Source organism: Thunnus albacares, chromosome 20 (genome assembly GCF_914725855.1).
Source record: "Thunnus albacares chromosome 20, fThuAlb1.1, whole genome shotgun sequence".
Taxonomy (NCBI): Eukaryota; Metazoa; Chordata; class Actinopteri; order Scombriformes; family Scombridae; genus Thunnus; species Thunnus albacares.
Window position 1 is genome coordinate 12,904,817 of NC_058125.1, and position 24,607 is coordinate 12,929,423.

The 24,607-nt window shown below is 40.6% G+C and overlaps 2 protein-coding genes across 4 annotated transcripts; one reads left to right on the forward strand and one right to left on the reverse strand.

Annotated features, from left to right (window-relative positions):
* Positions 1-1,733: 1,733 nt before the first annotated feature.
* On the forward strand, positions 1,734-10,698 carry sult1st6 (sulfotransferase family 1, cytosolic sulfotransferase 6). Of its 2 annotated transcripts, XM_044336905.1 has the most exons (7): positions 1,737-2,455; positions 2,850-2,978; positions 6,636-6,733; positions 6,910-7,036; positions 8,622-8,716; positions 8,807-8,987; positions 10,004-10,698. In XM_044336905.1, the coding sequence occupies exons 1-7, from the start codon at positions 2,269-2,271 to the stop codon at positions 10,114-10,116; spliced, it is 930 nt and encodes a 309-aa protein (XP_044192840.1). In that variant the 5' UTR covers positions 1,737-2,268; the 3' UTR covers positions 10,117-10,698. The 2 variants fall into 2 exon arrangements, with proteins under 2 accessions (XP_044192839.1, XP_044192840.1); XM_044336904.1 differs by having other exon boundaries at positions 1,734-2,455; positions 8,622-8,987.
* Position 10,699: 1 nt separating this feature from the next.
* Positions 10,700-22,199, reverse strand: atp2a1l (ATPase sarcoplasmic/endoplasmic reticulum Ca2+ transporting 1, like). 2 transcript variants are annotated; one of them, XM_044336903.1, is made up of 24 exons: positions 21,909-22,199; positions 20,902-20,919; positions 20,418-20,500; positions 19,327-19,431; positions 18,199-18,337; positions 17,268-17,348; positions 17,078-17,163; positions 16,668-16,965; positions 16,391-16,557; positions 16,189-16,277; positions 15,981-16,083; positions 15,723-15,854; positions 15,313-15,429; positions 15,005-15,223; positions 14,770-14,881; positions 13,943-14,166; positions 13,627-13,847; positions 13,291-13,493; positions 13,088-13,173; positions 12,870-13,003; positions 12,520-12,637; positions 12,255-12,372; positions 11,886-11,930; positions 10,700-11,023 (listed from the first exon to the last, which is right to left on the reverse strand). In XM_044336903.1, the coding sequence occupies exons 1-23, from the start codon at positions 22,024-22,026 to the stop codon at positions 11,926-11,928; spliced, it is 2,976 nt and encodes a 991-aa protein (XP_044192838.1). In that variant the 5' UTR covers positions 22,027-22,199; the 3' UTR covers positions 10,700-11,023; positions 11,886-11,925. The 2 variants fall into 2 exon arrangements, with proteins under 2 accessions (XP_044192838.1, XP_044192837.1); XM_044336902.1 differs by lacking the exon at positions 11,886-11,930.
* Positions 22,200-24,607: the final 2,408 nt, after the last annotated feature.

Sequence of the window (24,607 nt, forward strand, 5' to 3'; positions counted from 1 at the left end):
ATGAAAGGTTTTACCTGAAGATATGAACATTTATCTCAAAGTAAAGAGCATGACCAAAAGGTGTTTATTTTGTGTGTTTTCCCTCTCAGGTCTGTGAGTGCTGCTTGGAAAGAAAATTGTGCAGTGGTGCTGTAAAGGTCTCAGAAAAAGTTGCATGTTGTTCAGTTAAAGGAGTGGGGCCAGTGCCAGGTCTGCTTTTACTGCTTAATAACTTTCCATAAAACTGGCTTGTACTAGGCTAACTTTTTTGTTTTTGTATGGCAAAATGGTGCAAATGCAAAAATCCAGTCCTGCTGATCTACACAGCTGGTTTGAAACATTACAAAAAGGGTTGTACTTGTGGTCATTAACAGAACAATAGTAAGCATGAACATTTTGGGGCATTGTTTAGATCTACCTTTTGTACTGAAACATCTAACACACTGTCTGTGTTCATACAAAGGCCGACACATGAATTCAGTGAAGAGAACATCCTGTCTGCTAGTCATTGTTCCATCTCTTCCTGAGTTATTACTGTTCAGATACAATCTGTTTGGCCTGATTGCCAGTCCAGAGTTTAAGGAATCTACATCCACATGGGGAAAATGTGGAGCCTATAATGTCAATTTTAATCTGAAGATATGAATAAACTGGAAAAACATAATAATCATTTTGATTCTCCCCTGCAAAGAATGTACTCTCCTTTCTTTCTTTTTTTTTTGCTTCTGTGTTCACATTGTATCTTTCTACACATAAAAAACTACTTAACAGGAATAAATTTGTAGTTGTTGAATCTTAATGTTCTGCTTTCATTTAATTTGGCCCAGAATTCAAGCATTTTCTTGTAATTGCTTTTTTTTATGTGAAAATAATGTCTGACGTGTCTGTGAATAATTTGTGCTTCTGTCCATGTTGAACTTTATATGTGCATTCACACAGGTTTATTGTACACATTTCTCTTGATGAACCTGTTTAAATAAGGATTAAATAAAAAAAATATATCCCTGACATTGCTTTAAACATTACATTTATTCCAATTGGTTTCTGCACTTTAAAAACAGCATTTCGAATGGTTTATTGCCCTCTGTCCATTATTAAATGTTTCAGGGGACTGTTAGGCTGACCACATCTGCCTCTGGCAGGAGATGGAGGGTAGAAATCCTGGAATGAATTAACTGAAAAGACTAAGCTGAGCAAACAGTGCCCTAAATTCATATTTAACAAACTGTCCAGCTGCATTTCTGTACAAATACATAACATATTTTTTGTCTCTGCAAACTTACAACTAAAGCTGAAATGAGAATAACCGTTGTTAAATGATTTTTTACTTCAATTACGTCAACATTTTATTGGCTTTAAAAGTTTGGGTCCAAATGTGTGTTTCAGCTGGAGAGCGTCTACAAATGTTGTCTGTCACAAAAAAACAGATACATTTTAATTTGCGAGACAAAAATCAAAGTCTCTCCCTGTGACACAGCCCGATGTTTTCATTGGTAAAACTATCAAAACAGCAAGAATATTCTAAACACAAAGCAGCATGAGTGAAATTGGTGAACATAATTTGTTGATGATTTACTCAAGCTATCAATCATAAAGTAATGTTCAATCTATTTCCACTGTGCTCTTTGTCTGTGGTGTGTGGAGCTCTTTAAAGACCCCCCTGTCCTTTTCTCAAATTTCAGGGGAAGCAGTTTAGATCCTGTGAGGAAAGGTGGAATTCATACGTAACTGGGGGAAGTTACATAATGGCACTTTAGTGTGGTTCTGCCCCTGCAAGTTCCAGTGATTGCAGACAGATCAGACCCTGGTACAAGCACTCAGACAGCCAGCTTACAAAGATAAAAGGAGGGCAAAAGAAACATGTTTTAGAGTGACTGAAGGAAGCACTTAGGCCTCAGCTGGGAGTTCAGGGCGGATTGCTTTTTGGGAGTGCCTGGTGAGAAATTCTTGCTTTTGGTTCTAGATGTTGGAGAAGATTTAGCCTGAAAACCACAAGAAATCAAGAGGATTTCCTTGAAAGCAGATAAGAAGGAAATAGAGGAGGAGATAATGAAAGAATGAGGATGTATACTCAGTGTGAGCCTGACAACTGAGCAATAAGAGACTTTGTTTGAATTTATGGTGAACAAAAGCAAACACTGGTTGTTTGAAAAAGCCTGCTGAGAGAGGAGCTGCTGAAGGATAGGATTTCAGGGAGAACCGCCTTACTAGCCTTGCTCGAGCAATTTCACAGTCTAATTTCGGCTTCAGCTTCCTGATTTTCTCAAGGAAACTTTGTCAGTGTCAGTCATGTCAGAGGAAAGAGAGTTGACCTACAGCGAAGCCATTGAGAAGGCCAGCGACTCCATCACTCGCTTCCCTCTCATCCCAATCAGAGGGGTTCCTCTCATGAGCTACATTGCCGAGAACTGGGACTCCATCTGGGCTTTCCGTCCTGACCCCTCAGACCTCCTCATCGCCACCTACCCCAAAGCAGGTAAGACATCTGGTTTGTGGATGCAGCTTTGATCACTGACAGTAAATCTCTAAGTGAGTTTTAGACAGGACATTTCTTTATATATTTGAATGAAAGCTTTTTTTTTTTCTTTTTTTTTTACAGTTGTGTACTTCAGTTTTCCATAAAGTCAGTAAAACCCTCCATGCAGTGAATGAAAAGCAATGGAGGGGAACCACATTTTCCTAGAAATGTTCAAGGTGGAGGGCATCCAACAAGTCATTTAGCCAATGTGGTGTTTTTCAGTGTTGTAGGAGCATTTTCTTTGCTGCTATTAGGCAACATATTGTGGGTGTAAGATGAGATTTGAGATTCAATACACAGAAATGATCCTATAAATTTAGCTCAGGGTTAATGTGTGTTTTTGGGACATAAGGGACAACATGGACCCAGGAGATAGTTGACTTGCTCTTTCACAACGGAGATGAAGAAGTCTGCAAACGAGCCCCCACACCCGTCCGCAGTCCTTTCCTAGAGATCTTCTCCCCACCACCCATCCCCTCAGGTGTGTATCTGCTTTTTGTGATTACTATTTTCAGTAATGATTTATTTGAGTTGAACTGCTTCTACATCACTTCTTATTTTCCTCAGCACCATCTGTCCACAATATTCACTTCAAGTGCAGTGTGTGTCCTCTAGTTTGTGCCGAAACTTGAGAAATTACTCTCTGCCTCTCAAAGCAAATGCAAGTCTGGCTGTGCCATGTCAGAACTCACAAATCCAATTCCTGGAGGAATGTTTTCATAACTGCTGGTTTATTCGGCCTTAATCAGGATCAGTGAGCTATTAACCCATTAACATTTGCCTCAGCAACCAAGTGCCCAAACTGCCTGAGTGACAGACTCAGAAAAGCAAAGACTGTAATGTCTACTGGTGACATAAAAAAAACAAGTCAATATAGTTGTTCAATGTAGTGAAAACCTGCATTTCTGAATTAGTGGAACCGGATTCTGCAGGGGTGTCATGTTGCGTCCAGCTGCCTTGAATTATTTATTTATTTTTGTCTATTAAATTTTAAAGCTGCAGCATTACATTTTGGGCCACTATTAAAATAGTGGCTTATATATCGAAATAAGAAAACAAAGACTTAAAAATTAGTGACTTGTTAGTAGTTAATGACCAACCACGTTTCTGGCTACCTGATACACAAACACACAATCATTTCTAGATGCTTGTCTTTCATGTTTGCCTGCTGGGCAGCTAAAATAGTGAGCAAAGTAATGACATATTGTTCATTGCTGGAGAAATTAGGATTGTTGAACATTAATAACAAACCATGTTCTTTCAGTAAAAATTCCTTACCAAAATATATTTTAAGATCCAACTGAAAATCAGCCCAAAACATTTTCACATGTACTCACTGAATAAACACATGTTCTAGTGTTTCCACCATATAATTACAAAAAGAGTATTTGTCTTCTGTATTAGCAATATATGTGATAAGCAATGTGATAAGCATATAATGCCAGTTGACAGTACATTAATTACAGCGCTATGCTCACTTTGGGAGACAGGAAAACTATATTCCTCTATAAAATCTTCATATAAATATAGAAGCCCTTCACAGTTAAATAGCTGTTTTATAAGCAAAATATAGTTGTTAAACCAATTTTCAAAAAATAATGATTTGTTTCTGGACGTGATATTGACATTATTCCATAAAAAACATTTGTGAGGAGAACAGAAGGGATATAGAAGGGATCAACACATAAGAGCTTACCTATGAAAGTTGAAGAGTTTGATGAGAAGTTTACTGACAGCATAAGGGCACATTAATAAAAATTAAGACCACATACTTTTTTAAATAGAAAGTTTGGGATAATACTCCACATGCTATCTGGATCTTTTAGATATTGTTTGATCCAGATGATTTTGATAATATGGTTGAATGAGGAAAATTCCAAAACATTAAGACCTCCCTCTGTTAGAGACATGACCTCCTTTTTTACCTTATGTGGCTTATCTTTATTCCAAATAAAGTGAAAAAGCCTGTCTAAACAAGAGGTTAAATATTTGGTGACATCAAGGGTGGAAAAGACATAAAAGGCTATTGTTTTTGTATAGTGGGCTGCTCAAGTGGTCCACATAGTGACCGGCCCACCGGGATTTCTCCTGGTGCTCTCGATGGTCAGTTTGACTCTGCTCCGGGATGATGACGGGATGACTGGCTAGTCATCTCAGGAGTCGGGCTGCTAGTAGCTGAGACCACCGGCCAGCACCACACCAGCAGCTCCTCAAAAAAACATTGGAGAAATTTCCAAATAGCCGTTATTTGGATTAACTGACCACCTATTGGGAATTTAATAGGTTACTTTCCCACCTGAAAAAATATTAAAACTTAATAAAGTGACATATTGACAGTCCTACACAATCTCCGCCATCGTCGTCATTTGTTGCGAAATGCATTCTGGGATACTTGGCTGTCCAAAGCTTTGGCAGCCTTCGGGCAACCAATGGTGTAACTTCATCATTCAGTCAGTCAGTCAGTGAGTGACTCGGTGACAACAGACATTTGGGTTTGTAGGGCTGGCCCAGCTATTGCAGTCCAGCCAAAAAAGTAAAAGGCAGTAGAGGAGGTTGTGAGAGCGTCTGGTTCAAACGTAGTTTTGGCACCAGAGCTAAGACCATAGAAACAGTGAACAGTAACAATTCTCTCTGCTCATCACCTTTCATCACCTTTCTCTATTTCTATTACAGTTAGTTTTTGGTGATTGTAAGACAAGCATAGCTCTGTGTACAACAATTTAGCTCACAAAAAAAAGTAAAGTGATTTGACTCATGGACTCCTCAATTATGAGTTGACTCATCGAAGTTTAGAGGGCAGCCCCATAGCATACAATTTGACAATGACTTATTTTGCCAGAAATAGATTAAAGAAGAAGATACCACCCTCATATCTGTACAGTAAATATGAAGCTATAGCCAGCAGGTGGTTAGCTTAAACTGCTAGCTTGGCTCTGTCCAAAGTTAACAAAATCCTCCCACCAGCACCTCTAAAGCTCACTAATTAACATGTTATATCTTGTTTAATTAATCTGTACAAGAACCAAAGTGAACAAACAACAGATTGGGGTTTTATGGGGGGTTATGTGTCCGACTTCTTAGTCTTGTCACCGTGAGATAGGTTAACACTAGATAAAACGTGTTAAATTCCACCATTTCTGATCTTTGCCCTGTCACCTTATCTTTAACGGACAGATATAAGCGTGGTAGTGATCCTCTTATCTAACTCTGGCAAGAAAGCAAATAAGCTTATTTCCCAAGATGTCTAAATATTCCTTTTATGAAAATGTGAGGGCCATAAAATCAAAACATTGAGCTAAAACAGGCTTGAAATACTCTTCGATTGCAGCATTACGAGTGTCTCCGAGTGTGACATATCAAAAACTGGTCAATTTAAGTTTAAACATTCATTTCTAGAATTTAAATTTCACTATAGCAAAATAAAATTCTTTGCACGTACCTCTAACAAAATTTAAATTCATCTTTGTATAACCAACAAAGTAAAGATTATTCTTGTGTCATTGCCAACAGTTTTGCAGCAAACACACTGTTCACCAAGACACTTTGTTTAAAGATTTATTGCTTTGCTTGCTCTTGACATTTGTAAGTTAAAAAAACTACAATGGTACTAGAAAATTGGAAAGTCAGGCAATATTTTGACCTCTTTCTTGACATTCCACTATTAAGACATTGGCTGCCATAATACTGCTACAGGCAGCTAGTTCCTGTGTTTGTTGTCAGACACTTATAATATCTGAACCTTTCAGTGGCAAAAACAAGCACTTTTAGTGGAGATACTTTGACGGGCACAGTTATCCCCAAGAATTACATTGCAGGGGTATGCTCAGCAAGCTTTGATAATATTGTATGTAACTGTGGTTATTGTCCAAATGTTGAGCATCATTACCTGTTGCCGGGTGCCGGGTGAAGTGATCTTGCTCAATACTGGACTAATTCCAAAAATTTTTGTCCCAATTAGTCACTTAAACCCCAAATAGTGGGAAAATAAGTTACACGTTGAAAAATACCAGAATTACCCTTTAATCTTGGTGGAACAAAAGTAATTTTAAGGTCATAAAAGCAGCTGCAGGATATTTACTCATAACATAAATACAGTGTTTCACATGCACACACCCTTTTTCCTGAATTCATATCTCAGGTCTTGATCTTCTGAGCAAAATGGACCCCCCAAGAGTTATCAAGACACACCTTCCTTTTCAGCTGGTGCCTCCTGGGTTTTGGGAAAACAAGTGCAAGGTAAGACTTGATCTAATATTTGACTGAGAGCAAAACCCTGCAGTGAATTCAGTAATAGGATAATGGGGTGAGAGGTTAACAATACAAAGCCATACAACCACTGCCTCATCAAATGACCTGTTCTCTGTATTGTTGTTTTAAATCTCTGTTTTCTGTCTTCCTGACTGTGTATACAGGCTATCTACGTGGCACGCAACGCCAAAGACAACCTTGTGAGCTACTATCACTTTGATTGTATGAATCTGACCCAGCCTGAGCCTGGGCCCTGGGAAGGCTACATCCACAAGTTCATGCAAGGGACATGTAAGTAGATTAAAACACATTCCTGAGTGTCATCTTACATTCAGTTAAATTGGTTATTTCTGTCTGCACAAAGCTTGACCAAAACGTCAAACAAATACTTAAGTTAGTTGTTGGTTTTGACTGGTAATTTTCCTGTAGGTTGTTTTGTAAACCTAAAAATTTAAATATGTAAAAGTGGTTTTGAATCCATGGCAACTTGGAAGAACGAGTTCGTTTTCTTAGTTTTTCCCCCGTGAGAAACTTAACACGCCTCAATGGCTGTGACGAGATTAGCAGCACCCTGCAAGGCTGCAGAGTGCTTTGAATGCCAATCAGAAGAACAGTTCAGATCTACAAAAACATTTCAACCTGTTTATTTCTTTTTTGTTTTGTTTCTACTCATTTATGAGATAAGCACTACCTCAGTCTAAATGCTTTTATGGTCTTTCTTTTCTTTTGGAAATGGTCAGGTTTTGAAGATGACCAAACTGTTAATATCTAATTTTGTGGTACTACTTTTTTGTTTCTAAGTTGTAACGAATGGCTTCAGTAAATTTGTTAAAGCTTTATATATCAGTTCTAAGCCATTAAAAAGAATAACTTTTCACCAGATTGTGAAAATCTGGCCGGCTGGTATCCTTCCAATTCACGAGGAAGATCACTCCAATAAATTGTTCTAACACTCACGTCCTGGAAAATGGCCCAATTCATCTGGACACTAATTTATTTATTATAGTTATTTATTATTAACTCATTAACTCATCTATTAATTACTTATTCAGCAGCTGTAATCAGTATTAACTACTTGTATGTGAAAAGGGTCACAAACACACAGAGGATTATGACCCGACTCTGCAGCTTTTTAGTGTCTTTGAGCTCATTGTTTTGGTTTTGTGGTCCGCAACGTTTTTCTCTTACTGCTGTCTCATCAGTATCATTTTTGGCAGCTGTTTTCAGCAAACTGCACACTACCTGCTCAGCACCAAACAGCAGAAAGACAAAGTTAGTAGCTAGCTGGTGAACATAGTGGAGCATTCAGCAACTTAAGAGACAGATATTTCCCTCAGGTGAAAACATAACAGAACTGAAAGGAAAGTAAATATTGGACTTATATTTGTCGGGTAGCCAGAAACTCAACTTCAAATTAATGTTAATGTTGCTCTATTTCAGCTGAATGCGTAAATAAGAAACTTGCCTTATAAACCTTACAAGGTGATAATAAACATGTGTGTACTATAAGTAAATATTGATGATGAATAAATACTAATGGCAGGGTTTCTCACTTTGTAATAATCCACCAATTCTTCAATTATAAATGATAACAAAGTCATTAAGAAAAGGTCATGTGTTTCTCACTTTTTAATTTAAAACAGCATAAAATCTTTATACATTTACAATTATAAATGTTATTACTAAATGACAGAGAGATGGTTGTTACAATAATATATGAGGACTGCAGTTGTAGATAGTTAAAAGTTGTTGATTTTGGTCCAAAAAAGACAGGACACAATGGGAAAGAGCGAGGTATAATAAATACAACATATGTATGATTAATGATTGATTATTTGTGGTTAGTAGTCACAGTTATAACATTAACTTTAAACAGTGTCGTGGGGCTCCTGGTACGACCATGTGAAAGGTTACTGGAAGGAGAGAGAGAAGAGGAACATCCTTTACCTCTTCTATGAAGACATGAAAGAGGTAATGATGCTCAACATTTGGACACTAAACACAGTTACAATGTTATCAAAACTTGCTGAGTGTACCCCTACAATATTTTTATTCCCCCAGAATCCTCGGCGTGAAGTGGAGCGCATCATGAAGTACCTGGACTTATCGCTCCCTGATGAGGTCATCACTCGTATCGTGGAGCTGACATCTTTTAAGAACATGAAGGAGAACCCGATGGCCAACTACTCCTTCATCCCATCACCTGTTTTTGATCAAACCATCTCTTCCTTCATGAGAAAAGGTGCATTAATGTGCTCCCAGTCTTGTCAAGAAGCAAGATATTGATCCAAATAATTAACAATGAGCAGGGGAGGGCATGTACAAATCTCAAAAGCCCTGTGTTTCAAAATGAAGATTCATGGGTGAATATAATATCATGAACACCTTGTTTCAATCCCATAAACATACTGGGAGAAAGAAAGCAAAGTACCATTAATTGTGTAACATAATTCAGTTAAATCAACAAAATCTCAACATGACAATCAACATACAGAGAAGATTTGGTAACACTTAATTTTACAGGTTCCTTAATTTTACACTAACTTCCTTAATTTGCAGGTATTGAACGGTTAACTTTTAGGACATTATACAGAGGGGGAAGTGCAATTTGCTTCAAATTAAATGAAAAAACAGAAAAAAGTGTTAAGTTGGTTTAGTTAGACCCACTCATTATATTTGGGTTCACACATTTGCAAAAATTCTTAATAAATTAGACTCTTAACAATTCTTTAACTCACTGAAAATACTTTCAGTATGTAGTTTTGTGTGTCAAATGATAGCATATTAAGTTTTTTCTATAATTCCCTAAAAGTAGCGGTTCTGTCACTGTGTATGAGTGAACCTAATCAACTTAACACTTTTTCAGTTTTTTCTTACAGTTTGTACCAATTTGCACCACCTTGCTGTAAAATGTCCTAAAAATTAACCGATAAATACCTGCAAATTACTCAGGAAATTAGTATAAAATTAAAGGACCTGTAAAATAAAGATTTACTACTGTAAATCTTGTTTTTTATCATGTTATTTTGTCTTTTCCCATACTTCACATGGTATAATACAATGGTGCCCCCTAGAGGGTTTTGGATTTACTGCCTTTGCTTCTGGTTTATAATAGACTTTAGACAATAGAGGTTTTGGGGGAAAATAATTTAACAGCTTACTTCTGAGTTGTTTTTTTATTACAGTATATATTGTTATTGATTTATATGTCTCACACTTTCATCGCACTCTCTTCTGTATTTTTTTTTTCATAAATAGGTGAAGTGGGTGATTGGACAAACCATTTCACACCTGAGCAGTCCAAGCAATTTGATGAAGATTATGAAAAGCAAATGAAGGAAGCCAACATACCATTCAGGACCCTCATCTAATGGATTTTTGGGTTTTTCCAAATTGATGCAGCTCTGCAAACCAAAGACCAATGAACTGACACTGTGCAGCACTCAAACGGCAGAAATTTGACACTGGCTCAAAACCAAATCGATGAATAAAAAGAAAAATTGCTTAATTCACTTCTCAAGCCTAGCTGTTAAACACTGCGCCTCTCAATGTGTAGATGCAGAGGAATATATGTCTTAAGGATCAATAAAAATGTACTCCACAATACAAGTACATGAGTTTATAATCATCACTTTATTGCATCTTATCACGTAAACAATATATAAGACCAAAAGTGTTGTGACTGCGTGGACATGCCCATTTTATGTCATGAGACCTTCGACAGAGTCCACAGACTGCATGGAGCCTATAGAGAGCGCTAGCAGCTGGAGGCATGTGGTTTTTCTGCCCATATGAAGTCATTTTGCAACCCTACACCACACTGTACAGAGCCCAGCCAAAGCAGGGAGGCTGCACGAGACACGAGCAACAAAGACTAGAATAAAAGTAATGAGCTGGAAAGTCAATCATATGAAAATGGACAGAGGACACAAAAACACAACAGCTGACAATATCCAAGTTTAACAAAAAATCACTTTTAATACATACTTTATTTCTTAGAATAAAATCTTAAATATTTTAATACTTTATTGGCAGGGATAACTCCCTTCATTTTAATTCAATCTCCTTCCTTATATAGAGGCTATTTTTATGTAGATTTTTTGACAAGTTTTGTTGTTTTTTTTTGTACGTTTTCCTGTGTTTTCTCCTCTCTCTTCTATTGGTTGGCTCACTAGGACTCCCCCTTTATTGGTTAGGATCCTCCTCTCTCTCTTCTCCGCCTCTTTCTCTCCAACCCTTAAGATCTCCTTCCTCCACATCTCTATTTAGCTTCTGTACCTGGAGAGGAGAAAATGGATAAATCAGACAAAGGGGAAAGGATTTGGGCAGACAGTTGATTCAGTCAACAATGGAAACAGACAGACAAGGAGACATGAGACAAAAAAACACTTAAGCTTTCTTCGCAAACAAACATATCATCTGTACTAAGCCAAAGTGAGAAAAAAGTAAGATTATGTGATCGCTAAGATAACCTTTCTCGGGATTCATTGTTGGATTTACAGTAACTTTTTGGTATAAAAAATACCCGAAAATCCAGTTTGATTGAGGTCTGAATGATAATTAAAGTATGAGTCTTCTACATAAAACATGCACTGCTAAGAAAAACTATCTATTTGAGAACTAGTTGACTAGTTGAGGCCAGTTTTGTATATCAAAGGTTTTGCAGGACACCGGCAACATCAGGCGTATTTACAAAAAGCAGTACCAGAACAGGCACAACTCCTGCTACTCTCCTACTGCAGACAGAAACAACCCAACAAACACACTGTGACACTGACACTGACAACAGCATCTCAGAGGTGATTAACTCACCTGCTGAGGCATCTCACTGAGCCCATTTGACATCAGAAATAATTAACAAGCAAGCTCAAAGGAGGACTTCAAATACCGAGCGTGGCACTCAGGGGTCTCCCTGAACACTCGTCTTCTTGCCACTTTGTTATTTTGTGATAGGATTTAATTTCCCAATTATGTCATTAAATAAAAGGGAGACCCCAGAGTTCCACATGACGTGAGACTCATGATATATACAGTAGACACCACTGAAGAGATCTGCATAAGAGCAGGAACATAAACATAAATATGCACATGAATGAAAGCTACACAGTGACAGCCGCTAGCAGTGAAAAATGTAGAGTACCTTGCTTTAGTTACAGGCTAATGGTGGTAGGTTGACTGGATTAGTCTGGAAATCAACAAAATGGGTTAAGTGAGTTAATGATGAATGGAGAGAAGTGGGAGTGATGAGAAAGACAGGGATTATAGAAATTATGGATTGGTAGATAGATGGCACAGCAGTAACAGGATCATTAAATAAAATGAAATGACAATACAAGATGAAGAGGGATCACAATTTCTTAAAATATTAATAAAAATGAATTTAAAAGATGACATTATTAATCATTAAAAAGAAAATGATAAATATTTTCAAGAGGAATCAGAATTGTTATCTTAGGACATATGATACATCTTCTTTCATGATGTTAGAGTGAAATGCAGGGATACTTACACTCGACGTAGTTGCGGGCAACAAACTTCAGCACCTCGTCAATCAGGATGACGGGGAAGGAAAGCTTCAGAACCATGAGCCACTGCTCCAAGGACAGATGGGTCAACTTGAAGATCATCTGAGGGGCAAAAGAGAGGGAGTCAGTGCCACTGGGAAAGCAACTACATGTCACAAAAATACAAAGACAATAAAACTTGAAGATTTACACAGGACTGGTCCTGTGGCTCTTAAAGCAAAGTGTAGAGAGCAGAGATGGCTGACTTACGGGCAGAGGGTCAACATAGATGATCATGAAGTGGAGGGACATGGAGAGGGTCATGGCGGACACCAGCCAGAAGTTGCTCCATGGGGGCATGCGGACCAGAGACTGGTTCTCAGACAAGCTTGAAAGGGTTGAAAAAGAAAAGAGTAAAGCAGAGATTTATGATAATAAACATCTTTGAATTTTTTTTCAATATATATTTTTTGGCACTTTTTTGCCTGTATTGGTCGGTTATTGGCAAAGAGGCCGAGAGGAAACAAGGGGAGAGAGAGATGGGTATGACATGCAACAAACGTCCCTTGCCAGATTTGAAACAAGGACGTTGTGGATATGTGGCCAACACATTTTAGTACCTGTTGAGAGCGTTGCACATCTCAATGGTGACCAGCACAGACAGGGCCATGGTCATGGGAGGGGAAGCCTCAAAGATATCGCAGTCAATGCCAGTGAAGTCCTCATTCTCATCGTGGCACTTCATGAAGTGGGACTGTGGAGAAGAGAGCCAGGGGTTATTGTGTGTCTGCGTGAGAGTGATTGTGAAAAAGAACAAGACAGAGGGACAAACACTTACCAGCTGGTGGTAGGTGACACCGGGGCCAGTGGGGTCGTACAGGAACCACCAGGCAGCACCACCAACAGTGGCAGCACCGACGTATCCTGTCAGAGGAAAGATAATAGTGTTGGTGTAGGTAAAGCTGAGTGTTTCTCCTGCATTACAAGAACAGCCATAACATTTAAAGAAAAGCCAAAGACAACGTCCTCAGTCCTACATACCACCAATAGCCATGTATCTGAAGAACAGCCATTTGGAGATCAGGGGCTCTTTGGGGGAACGTGGGGGCTTGCCCATGATGTCCAGATCGGGGGGGTTGAAGCCCAGAGCAGTGGCGGGCAGACCGTCAGTCACCAGGTTGACCCACAGCAGCTGGACGGGGATCAGAGCCTCAGGCAGACCCAGGGCAGCAGTCAGGAAGATACTAGAATAATGGAATAAAGGTGTAGAACAAAGGGAAAGTGAGCGAGAGACAACGAGAAAGATAGCTGAAACATGTCAATTAGGAGTGTTTCATAATTCATTGCTCCCATCTGTGTTGCGCTGAGGCTGCTCACCAGACGACCTCACCAACGTTGGAGGAGATGAGGTAACGGATGAACTGCTTCATGTTGTTGTAGATAGCTCTGCCCTCCTCAACAGCAGACACAATGGAAGAGAAGTTGTCGTCAGCCAGGACCATCTCAGAGGCAGACTTGGCAACGGCAGTGCCAGAGCCCATGGCGATGCCGATCTCGGCCTTCTTCAGGGCAGGGGCATCGTTCACACCATCACCGGTCTGGGGTGGGAGGAGAGGAAGCACAAGTTACTTTCTGAGCGCACACACACACACCTTTCAGGTTTAGGTTGTATCATATGGTGCTGAACTCTTACCATGGCAGTAATGTCATCATTGGACTGCAGGTACTCAACAATCTTGGACTTGTGGGATGGCTCCACACGGGCAAAGCAGTGGGCTCTGCGCACGGCATCAAGGTGTTCATGAGAGGGCAGATCATCAAACTCACGTCCGGTGTAGGCCTTGCCATCAACATCCTCATCCTCACCGAAGATGCCAATACGACGGCAGATAGCAATAGCAGTTCCCTTGTTGTCACCTGAAATATGGAGAAGGAGAAGTTTGGTGGAGAGTAGTCTAGTGATACCAGACAGAGATCTCTCTGCCTACCAATCATCTGGGGATTCCTAAATGCACAGTAGTTGCTTGAACGGCAGCGAGTACAGCCACTAACAAACCTATGCCCCTTACATTTTGTCAAGGACACCCTTGCCGGAAATTATGCTCTCCCCTCACTCCCTTTTGTATTGAACTGCATGTCACCGCCCCAATATGAAGGGCCACCCTAAAGACTTTGGATTGGCTCTGCAATGCAGGTTTCTTTTAAACTCTCTAATTTTAACAACGAAAGCTGGGAGATTGTCCTCAGTCTCTAGTCGTGCAAAGCATTTAGAGACTGACTTTTAAGAGTAATTTTCTGAGGTGAAAAAACTAAATTGTACCACAGGTACATATCGAACAAACTACAGGACATATCAAGAAAACTACAGAACCACACACTGGATCATTGATAGTGCCTTTAAAAGCAAATTATATCATCTATAAAAAATAAATAATAAAATACCATGTAATCACTATGTAAAACACATAATCCAGCTTTAATAAAACTGTGTCAATTATTCATCCCACCCATAATACTGACCAGTGATCATGATAACACGGATTCCAGCAGCTCTGCACAGCTCAATGGAGCCAGTGACCTCCTTACGAGGGGGATCCAGCATACCCACGCAGCCAACAAAGGTCAGGTCAGTCTGAGGAGAGAGTTGAGAGAAGGGTCATTCATTTCAAACCTTATCAAGTCTTTACATGAAGTCACAGTTGAATTCAGACGGTCTCCTTTTAATATCAAATCCATCAGGTTGTGCAGTTCTCACCTCATACTCAGCGAACTTGGTGGAGTCCTCAAGGTTCATCTCATCCATCTTCAGTGGGGTGTCACGGGTGGCCAGAGCCAGACAACGCAGGGTGTCACGGCCAGTACCCCAGTCTCTGATAACAGCCATGATCTTGTCCTTGATGGCACCGGTCAGGGGCACACGGGTAGTTCCAACACGCACATATGCGCACCTGTCAATCACACCCTCAGGGGCACCCTGTGGAGCAAACAGGTTGCTTATTTTGAGGTCTGCCATACGGTGGTACAGAGTAAACATGCAGCACAAAGTGCAGGTATCTGACGGACCTTCACAAACATCTTGGCGCCACCATCACCCTTGGTGGGGGTGCAGTACACGGACATGGACTTCCTGTCACGGGAGAACTCCAGGGTGACATTCTTCTTCATGAGCTGCTTGATGACCTGTTGGAAGAGACAGAGATTTTATTTTTATTAGATAGGCACACCGGTCACCCTACTCAGAGATAGGCATTTACAAAAAAACTGGTTTTCAATTTGTCTAAACAGGAATAGAACAGCTATTGAGAACAAGATGATGAGATCAAGAAAAAAGTGCTTTTGAATTTGTAAATAATTGCAAATATTTGAAAAAAGTAAGTAACTGAAGGTTTTCATTGGTTCAGCTGCATTGACGATTAAAATGAGAATTAATGAGAGAATATAAATCATGTGGGAAATGGCAAGAGAAAACTTACAGCACAGCAAGCATTGGCTCTCTCGATCTTGGACAGGTTCTTCACATTGCTGTTGAAGACGTTCATCTTCTCAACCAGGCAGCACAGGGCAGTCTCAGTGGCCTCACCAACCTTCTCATAGATCTTCTTGGACTAGAGAGAAGGAAGGTGACGGAAAAAGTTGGTCAAAGTCTAACAGGTCATGAGGTCTAAGTGTAGCAAATTTACTGTATATTGAGAATAAGGTTGTGGATGCTCGTTTCAAAAGGCAGACTTTACCTCGTTGTAGTCCAGAGAGGAGTCGTTGCACAGGGCGCAGATGGTAGCCAGCTCAACAAGGCCGTCGTATTTGCTGCAGTTAGTCTTGGCACCACCCTGGGAACTGGAAGACAAAGAAATAAATTAGAGATGCTTCATGTGCACTTCAATGTGCAGCATAACTGATATTGACTTCAATGGTGATACATGGCATTGAAATGCAACTTACACCTCGCCCTCAGGGGTGTACTTGGAACCAGAAATGTCAAAGGCATCAAGTTCAACATGGTCGCCTTCAACACCCTTGATAATGAACATCTGTGGAGCAGGAAACCAAGAAAGTTGTCATTATATATACTACAAACTGTATTTACTTGACTTCATTTCCTTTTTTGAGTAAACTGAGTAAATGTTGCACCCTTGGTACTCACCTTGGTCACACACATCTGGTTGGTGGTGAGGGTGCCAGTCTTGTCGGAGCAGATGACGGAGGTGCAGCCCAGGGTCTCCACAGAGGGCAGGCTTCTGACAATAGCGTTCTTCTTGGCCATACGGCGGGTACCAAGGGCCAGGCAGGTGGTGATGACAGCGGGCAGACCTGAGAGACAACGGAAAAAACTGTGAGTGCTGATGTGTTGAAGAGAAACACATTCAGAAGCATTTTGTTCCTCTGACTGTCGCTCTGGTTATTGGACATGCTTCTCTCACCCTCAGGGATGGCAGCCACAGCCAGGGCAACAGCAATCTTGAAGTAGTAGACGGCACCGCGGATCCAAGAACCTCCGTGGACGGGGTCGTTGAAGTGACCGATGTTGATGGCCCAGACAGCGATGCAGATAAGAGTGATAACCTTGGACAGCTGCTCGCCGAACTCGTCAAGCTTGGCCTGCAGAGGGGTCTTTTCCTGCTCGGTGGCGGCCATCTGGTCGCGGATCTTGCCGATTTCAGTGGAGACTCCGGTGGCAACAGCCACACCGATGGCCTTGCCAGCAGCGATGTTGGTGCCCTGTGGAGGTGAGAAGGAGATGAAGGTAAGGAAACAGGTAATGGTAGAGAAATAAAGTCAAAAAGCCTGAAACATGGCTGCAACAGTGAAGATAAGAAAATAGGATGCTTACAGAGAAAAGCATGTTCTTCTTGTCCTGGTTGACAGCTCTGGGGTCGGGAACAGAGTCAGTATGCTTGATCACACTGACAGACTCACCTGAGAAAGAAAACAGATAATTTAACTCAAAACTGTTGATGGACAATAGACAGAAATACACATATTGGCAGACTTTGGTATTGGCAGGTTTCTTGTAAGCTTACCAGTAAGGATGGACTGGTCAACACGCAGGGTGGTGGACTTGATGGAAACAATCCTGATGTCAGCGGGGACTTTGTCACCAACTGTGGGAATCACAGAGAAGCCAGCTTTAATATGAATTCTTGTTATTTCTACTAAAATGTCATAGATGTGTTGTTTTTTATTGATAATAAAAAGAAAATGAATACAGCCATGGTGACTTATATTTGCAAACTTCTTTCTGTGAGAATATTTCTCAAATTTCTTTATTTTTGCACCCTTTAACATCCAAGTGACTGCAATAGTTGCTAATAGCACAACTATTGTCATCCATCTATGTAACCCTAACTAGAAAATAATGTATTTTCAATAAATTTCCAAAACAGTAGTAGAAATGATTCTCAATATCAGAGCCAATAACTTGCCATACTTAATCCATGGATTTCATAATATGGCAGAGCCTAAACTGACACATGCATGCCCCAATGAGAATGAGCCAAACATGGGAGGGGGGGCGGGGACAGCCAGCTGGAGAGGCAACAGGTGTGCACTGACAAATGAACAGAAGCAGGCAGTGGCAGAGAGGGGAGAAGAGGTGCGGCAGGTGCTGGTGAGGGTATTTATACTCGTGATTTTGTTTTCCTTCAGTCAGCATGTTTTCACAGCAGTGTGGCTCTGTCCACCCTCGCTATCATTGCCTTAAAAAGACATGAAGCTTTGCCGTCTGCCTTAACCAGACACATATATCCTAAATTTGCAACTGTCTTGCTAGTAAACGAAACTCCTTTCTTTACCCCTCAACAGAAATGTACGTAAGTTAATGGATGTGTAATTAGACAGTGAAGAGACTATTCACCTGTCATCAGTGTTTACAGATCAGACTGACAGACTGGGTTACACCTTTAGATAATAACCTCAACCAGCAACCAATAAGGCAATCTTGAAATGTCTTACCAGACACCTCCACGATGTCTCCGGGGACGATTTCTCTGGCCTTGATCCTCTGCACACTCTTTCTGTCAGAACGGTAAACCTTGCCCATCTCAGGCTCGTATTCCTTGAGAGCCTCGATGGCATCCTCAGCATTACGCTCCTGCGGCACACACAGATGAAAACACACAACTGGTCATTGAAGAGTGGAAATCAGGAAAGGGGTCAGCAAACGCAACAACAATGTGAACGAGCCTAATATACTCTGACAGTTATCACTAAGGGGAAGTCAACACGCTTGTTTATCCTTGCTTGGACATAAACCAGACGTGTTGTGTCCTTGGGCTGGTCCGTGTCCTCTAGCAGGCTTTGAGTCATTACGCACAGCAATTACACACTGATACACAACCCACAGGCTGATGACATATGAGTAGGTCAAATTTATGATCTGATGTGAACTATTACATCTTAGTTTCTGCATCGTCTTGCTGAGAGATTCTGCAACAAGAGGATGTATTCAGAACCGCATTCAGATATGATATTTGGAGTTGTAAAATTGGATATGGAACATGTCGGTTCTGTTTCCAATAAGAAGAATGGGAATGAAGCAGTTGATATTGACATTTGGCAGGGACATGATAACGATAATGTTCTCTCATTGACTAATGCCTGACAGCAGTGCCAAGTACTTAATGGCGAGCATGTAGAAGAGCATCACTTGTACAATGTGAATCATCCACTGCCTGCTGTCAAATTTCTGTGAAAATGTAAACTGGGCATGAGGACTGCAAACATAATTAACTCTAAATGATAACTAAAATAATACTTAAACGTATTTAACTTTTTAATGCACAAAAAATACAATATTTCTATAATAACTGAACTCTACAAAGTTTTTTTAATCTTTTGTGACATCAGTAAAATAATCAGTGAAAAATATTGTTAATATAAGATTTGCTCAGTGTTGTAACAGCAACATCAGAGCAAACACACAAACTATTTTGAGCTGCAAAGCTGTAAAAAGCGATAGTGTTCCAGTTGGGCAACCACTTCTGGGTATAAATCACGGCAGTAACTGGAACCTGTGTACTTTCTGTCATCATTGAAATGGATATGTCTTATTGCTCAATGTGCTGAGCCCGGGTCACTGACCTGCCACACTCCGACAACGGCATTAGCGATGAGGATAAGAAGGATGACAAAGGGTTCCACAAAGGCAGTGACGGTCTCCTCACCTTCCTCAAACCAGGCCAGCACCTGAGTTGGTAAAGAAGAAGAAATCAGGGTTCATCATAGGCTGAAAAACCTTGTAGGACTGACACATTAGCATGGTTTGACATAGCATTTAGATAGTACAACATGAGAATAGTAGTGTGAAAATTTGACAGAATTTTATTAGCTTAATTGTAAAGGTCATTTTCAATGACACTGTATTTAAGCTACATCTAGACCAACGCTTCATTTATTCTAAAATATTTTAATTAGTTCCCTTTTCCAGTTATTTTGATAATAGTTTTGTAAGTCATAATGTGATTACATAATTGTTTTTTTAATTTGATCTCAGTGTCCCATAAGTCCTTGCTCCTTCTGACTTCGACCCTCTTTCTGTGAAAGCCCTTCGTTCCTTCCTTCAGTCCTGACCTTTCCTGAAGGATTCAGTTTCTCTCCTCAGCTTGGAGCTTTCTTAAAATAAACCCTTACCCCTTTAGCCCCCCTATACTTTCCTGACCTCTTCTCTCACTCGCTCCTCAATATTCGCCTTCTAAGGCCATCGTGACAGCTGCCCGAAGGGGTGAAAGCTGTGCATAGGAATTAATACACCTCCTACAAGCCCTCACAATCTGTCTCCCTCTTCTCAAGTTTGTCGTCCTCAAAAATACACAGAGGGGTGGAGGGACTTGGAGGGGGGGATAAGAAGTTGTCTTGACAAAGTGACCAGAGATACTGTAAATCACCATTTACAGTTGGTGTAACAGGTTTCCCTGTTCCAAGATGGCTTATAAGAATATAATAATAATAAGGATGTGCCAAAAATGAAATTATGAGAAGAGAGAGTGTTTATTCTTGTGTGATTAAGTATCTGATCCCACATGATGTCACTGTCTTGTGGAATTTGTTGCTACTATTATGGCTACTTCAAATCCTACTACTGTTACTTGAGTTTAAGATGCACATGACAGGAATAACCGCAGTTTAAAATGACTGGCGTGATTAAAGAAATACACTAAACCTTGTTTACTTACAAATGAGATGCAGGCAGCCAGCAGCAGGATCCTGACAAGCAGGTCCTCGAACTGCTCACCGATCAGCTCCCAGATGCTCTTACCTGAGAGAGAGAAGAGAGGGACGAAGAAAGAAAAATAAGACAATCGCTAACAATCACAAAATAGGGATGTAATTACTGAAATGTGCATGTGAGAGCGTATTTGCGTGCAAAGGGAAGTGTTTTCAGTCTATAGTGTGGATTCATGGCCTTTGTTGCGACAGATGATGGTCAAAATTTAATATGTATTGCCGGTTATTGACTGATGATGTCCAGTGACAAGCAGGATTATGTTATAGTGGGCATCACACAATCAAAATGCTGCCTGTGTGATTTTATTATGGGCCCTCAGTGGATGAGGGTTACTTCAGATTAGTAATGACAGGTCAAATCAGGTGTCTTGAAGTTCTTAACCTTCTGTTCAAATGTGCACATTTTGTAAGTGTGGCTGCATAAACACTCACCCTCCTCAGCTGGCAACTCTGGAGTTGGACACAAGGGTGAAGAAAGCGGAGACAAGAGAAAGAGACAAGAAAAAAAAATGTTTAGTAAAAATGATGCATGATAAATTAATGTACAGCTAAAAACAACCAAACTCTGGTAGGAAAACCTTAGTATAAGATGATAAATGCGGTCTTTCAAAATTCGCTAACTTCTTCCACCTTTTCTCTTGTGTGCTTTTTACTCATGCCTGAAATAAAAGGCCATTATACTGTTTTCTCTTATTTGAAATTTGTGTCATCTTCATTAGCTTAATTGTAAACTGTGATTCCCTACTTAGGCCTGCAGTCACTTTAAGTCCTTAATCTTTAAAAGAAAGTAAAACCTCACTGTCCACAACATAAATGTTTAATGGCAGTTCACTAAAATGTCCCAAGTCGACATGAAGATCAGAGTGAAAACAAGAATGTTGTTGCTTTTGAGCTATAATGCCACATTACAAAGCCTTTGCTAATTAGCCATTCCACTGGTTATTGATCAGCCATCATATTACAGATCATTTAGCCGTAAGCCATCTAAGGACCTCCCCCTTTAACCCTGCCTAAAATTATCAACCTCTCCTGTTAACGCCCGCCCCATATATCACCCAGGAAGCTTCTTGAGCCATCACCTGTCTCTCTCGCTCTCCAGCCATCTTCTTTGGCTATCTTTAAATAGCTCTTCAAAGCCCTCAAAGTCTCTGCTTCTCAATGTCTCTGCTTTTCTACCAGCTGTTGCAACTCCTCTTTAAAAAAAACATTGCATGCAAAATCTCAACCCAGCCCAACTCAACAGTATCTCTGGTGTTGACTCCTCCAGAGACAATCTAAGTAAAAGTCATTCCGCTTCGTGGAATATTTTAAATGCAAACACTCAGATTTTTCTTTAACTGTGATGTGAGAAGTTTCTCTATGTGGCCTAGTTACCAAACAGTTACTATGTTCTTCTGTCAGTAGGCCTCCCACCCCATCCCTGATGCCCAAGCTCTCACCATTGTAGCCATACTTGTCCAGGTTCTTCTTGAACTGGTCGGGACTGAGACCGTGGTGCTCATTCACCCCGAAGTACGCCAGGCATTCTGCCGGGTTCTTTGTGTGTGCGTTCTCCATCCTTTCTGGATAGACAAGTGATTGGCCGTGTAACCGTGCCTATCCCCGCTCTTCTATTTCTTTGTTGTTCTCTGCAGTTATCACCCTTGGTCCACCACCCTCACCTAGAAGTGTGGCACCCTCCAATTCAGGAGTGCTGATCTGACAGAAAGAGCGAATAAGCGCACACATGCTCAGGGTTTTATACCACCAAGGGGCTCAGGATTGGTGGACACCCCGCTGACACACGCCTCCAAATTCCAGCATGGGAGACATGGTGGGGAGGAGGGGGGGGGGGGCGGCGAAGGGTGGGGTGGGGTGGGGAGGGGGGCTCGAGGTGGAGCAATGGGGAGGTGAGATGGTGGACTTGGACAGGAACTGGGGACAAGGCTTGGATTTGGAAAGGAGGTAATGCAGGAGAGTGGTGGTGCAAGGGCTGGAGGGGAGGAGGGGGTGGTGGTGGTGGTGGGGGGGGGGTGTCGTACCGTGGATGAAAATGAGATCTGTTTTTGGAACATGCATGGTCAGTGGAATAAGACGAAGGGAGAAGGTGAGAGAGTGAGACAGGAGATCATCCACAGGGGAGGGGGGGGGGGGGGGGGGGGGGGGGGGGCATTGAGTGACGGCTCAACTGGTTTCTGCTGAGGAAGGTGGCCAAGCCAGAGAGAGAGGAGTGACGCACTGAAGAAGGGAGAGATCGTAGACACATAATTTATTACAAGAATTAGCTTGCATTTTTACAGGGAGAATGTGTTTGACGTGCACACATTGACAGATGAAGTTCACAATCACAGGAAAACAAAAACTCAAACGAGAACTTTGTGCAGCAGAACTGCATCATCTCATGTCACCAACACGCTTTTTTTGCAGTGCCAATAACCACTCATTATAACAGACACACCAAACATGATAATAAACTGAGTTAAGTAACACATGGGAATGATAAAGGAAAGAAGAAAGTGAGTATGTAGTAGAGGAATGATTGCAGGGAGACAGGAATGCCAAGAGGACAGCCAACCAGTGTCATACTATCGCACTGCGGAGCAGAAGCCTCGGCTGCAGATACAGGAGGATCAAGTTTTATTTCTCTTTTTTTATGAGGAAGGGAAGGCGGTGGGGAGATATGGCATGGCTTAAGTAGATGTGCAACAGATGAACCGGCCACAAATTGCCGTTCAGCGAGACACAGTGGCCTCTTGTAGTGGGTTCAGAGTACTGAATGTGTTATTGAGTCTGCATGATATGACAGAGCAAGTGACCGAATGACTGAATTTGCATGATTCATTTTGTAAACTCGGATTTTAAGGCTTAACTCTTTTTGATTTTTATGCTTAAATCAGTCTAGTAACCCAGGATTTGATTTTTCTCTGAAAGTGTCTGGTTTTCCTGACAGCTACACCGCCACAAAATGCCACATAATGAAAATGTTTGCACTACCTTGAAGATTCAGTACAGTACATTAGGTTGAGCGCAGTGCCTGTTGATTTACTATTTGTTTTAACAGCAGTAATAAACAGGCAGCTGGGTGGTGCAGAGTCCTCTGTGGGCAGGAATTCAAGTTGCTGTTGCTAATCAATAAACTGACAGGTGTTCCTGTGAGAGCAGCAGTGGTCACTGCTCAGCACGTCTGACAGCTACAGGACGCATTTTTGCCGCAATCTATTTTCTGCATTATTTTGTTGCGAAGCGTCACTTGTGACATACAGACTTAAAGGTCAATTTGTTTTCAGTGTGCAATAGATTTTACTCTCAAAATGCTTTTTTTTTTTTTTTGGACAGCTAATGCATAACAAGTTGCATTCAGTAAAGTTTGTCTTTAGTTAAACTGCACTGATAAAAAGTTTAACTGCTTTCAGTATCCGCCGTGACCTGCGTAATATGTCGGTGTTTGATTTTACTGTGTCATATTTCATTTGAGTGTCAGAGTGGCCATCAAGCATAGACATTAGATACAGTTTATTCCCCTTTCACAGTCATGATTTGTAGAAGGGACATGGTGTTGTGTAATTTAGCTGACTGGAGATGTACTTCAAAGTCAATGAAAATAACAATGTGAATCTTTGTGATGTCCTGTTTTTGTCCACCCAACTCCAGGGAGTTTTGACAGAATTACACCCACAGCATGATTACTGTATTTGAGTGTAATATCAACACTGTGGCTGTCCTTTAAAACATTCGAGAAGTTCTGCAGCACAAATATTTACTCTCTTCATATTTGTCCTTTATATCTAACAAACATTGTTAATTTCACTCTTCTATGATCCATCTTTGTATTTTATAATTGGGATTAATTTAGAATCCATGACAGTTTACACTTACACACTTACACAATTTTATGACATGAACCACGATGTCAGACAGCAGTACTGATAAAGCCTCTTCAGTAAATGTTTAAACATCTTTAATTCTTAAACAGTCCAGTGAATAGTTAAATTATCAAAAAAATAGTGCTTTTTAGTGTTTTTATGATACTGAGAGAACAAAATATCCATTTTATTCAAGATACATAAAGGAATGTCCCCTGTACTGAGGTGTTTTATACAATATGAATGAAAGTATGGTGATTGATATTGTATGTATACGGAAAATTAAAATAAAAAAC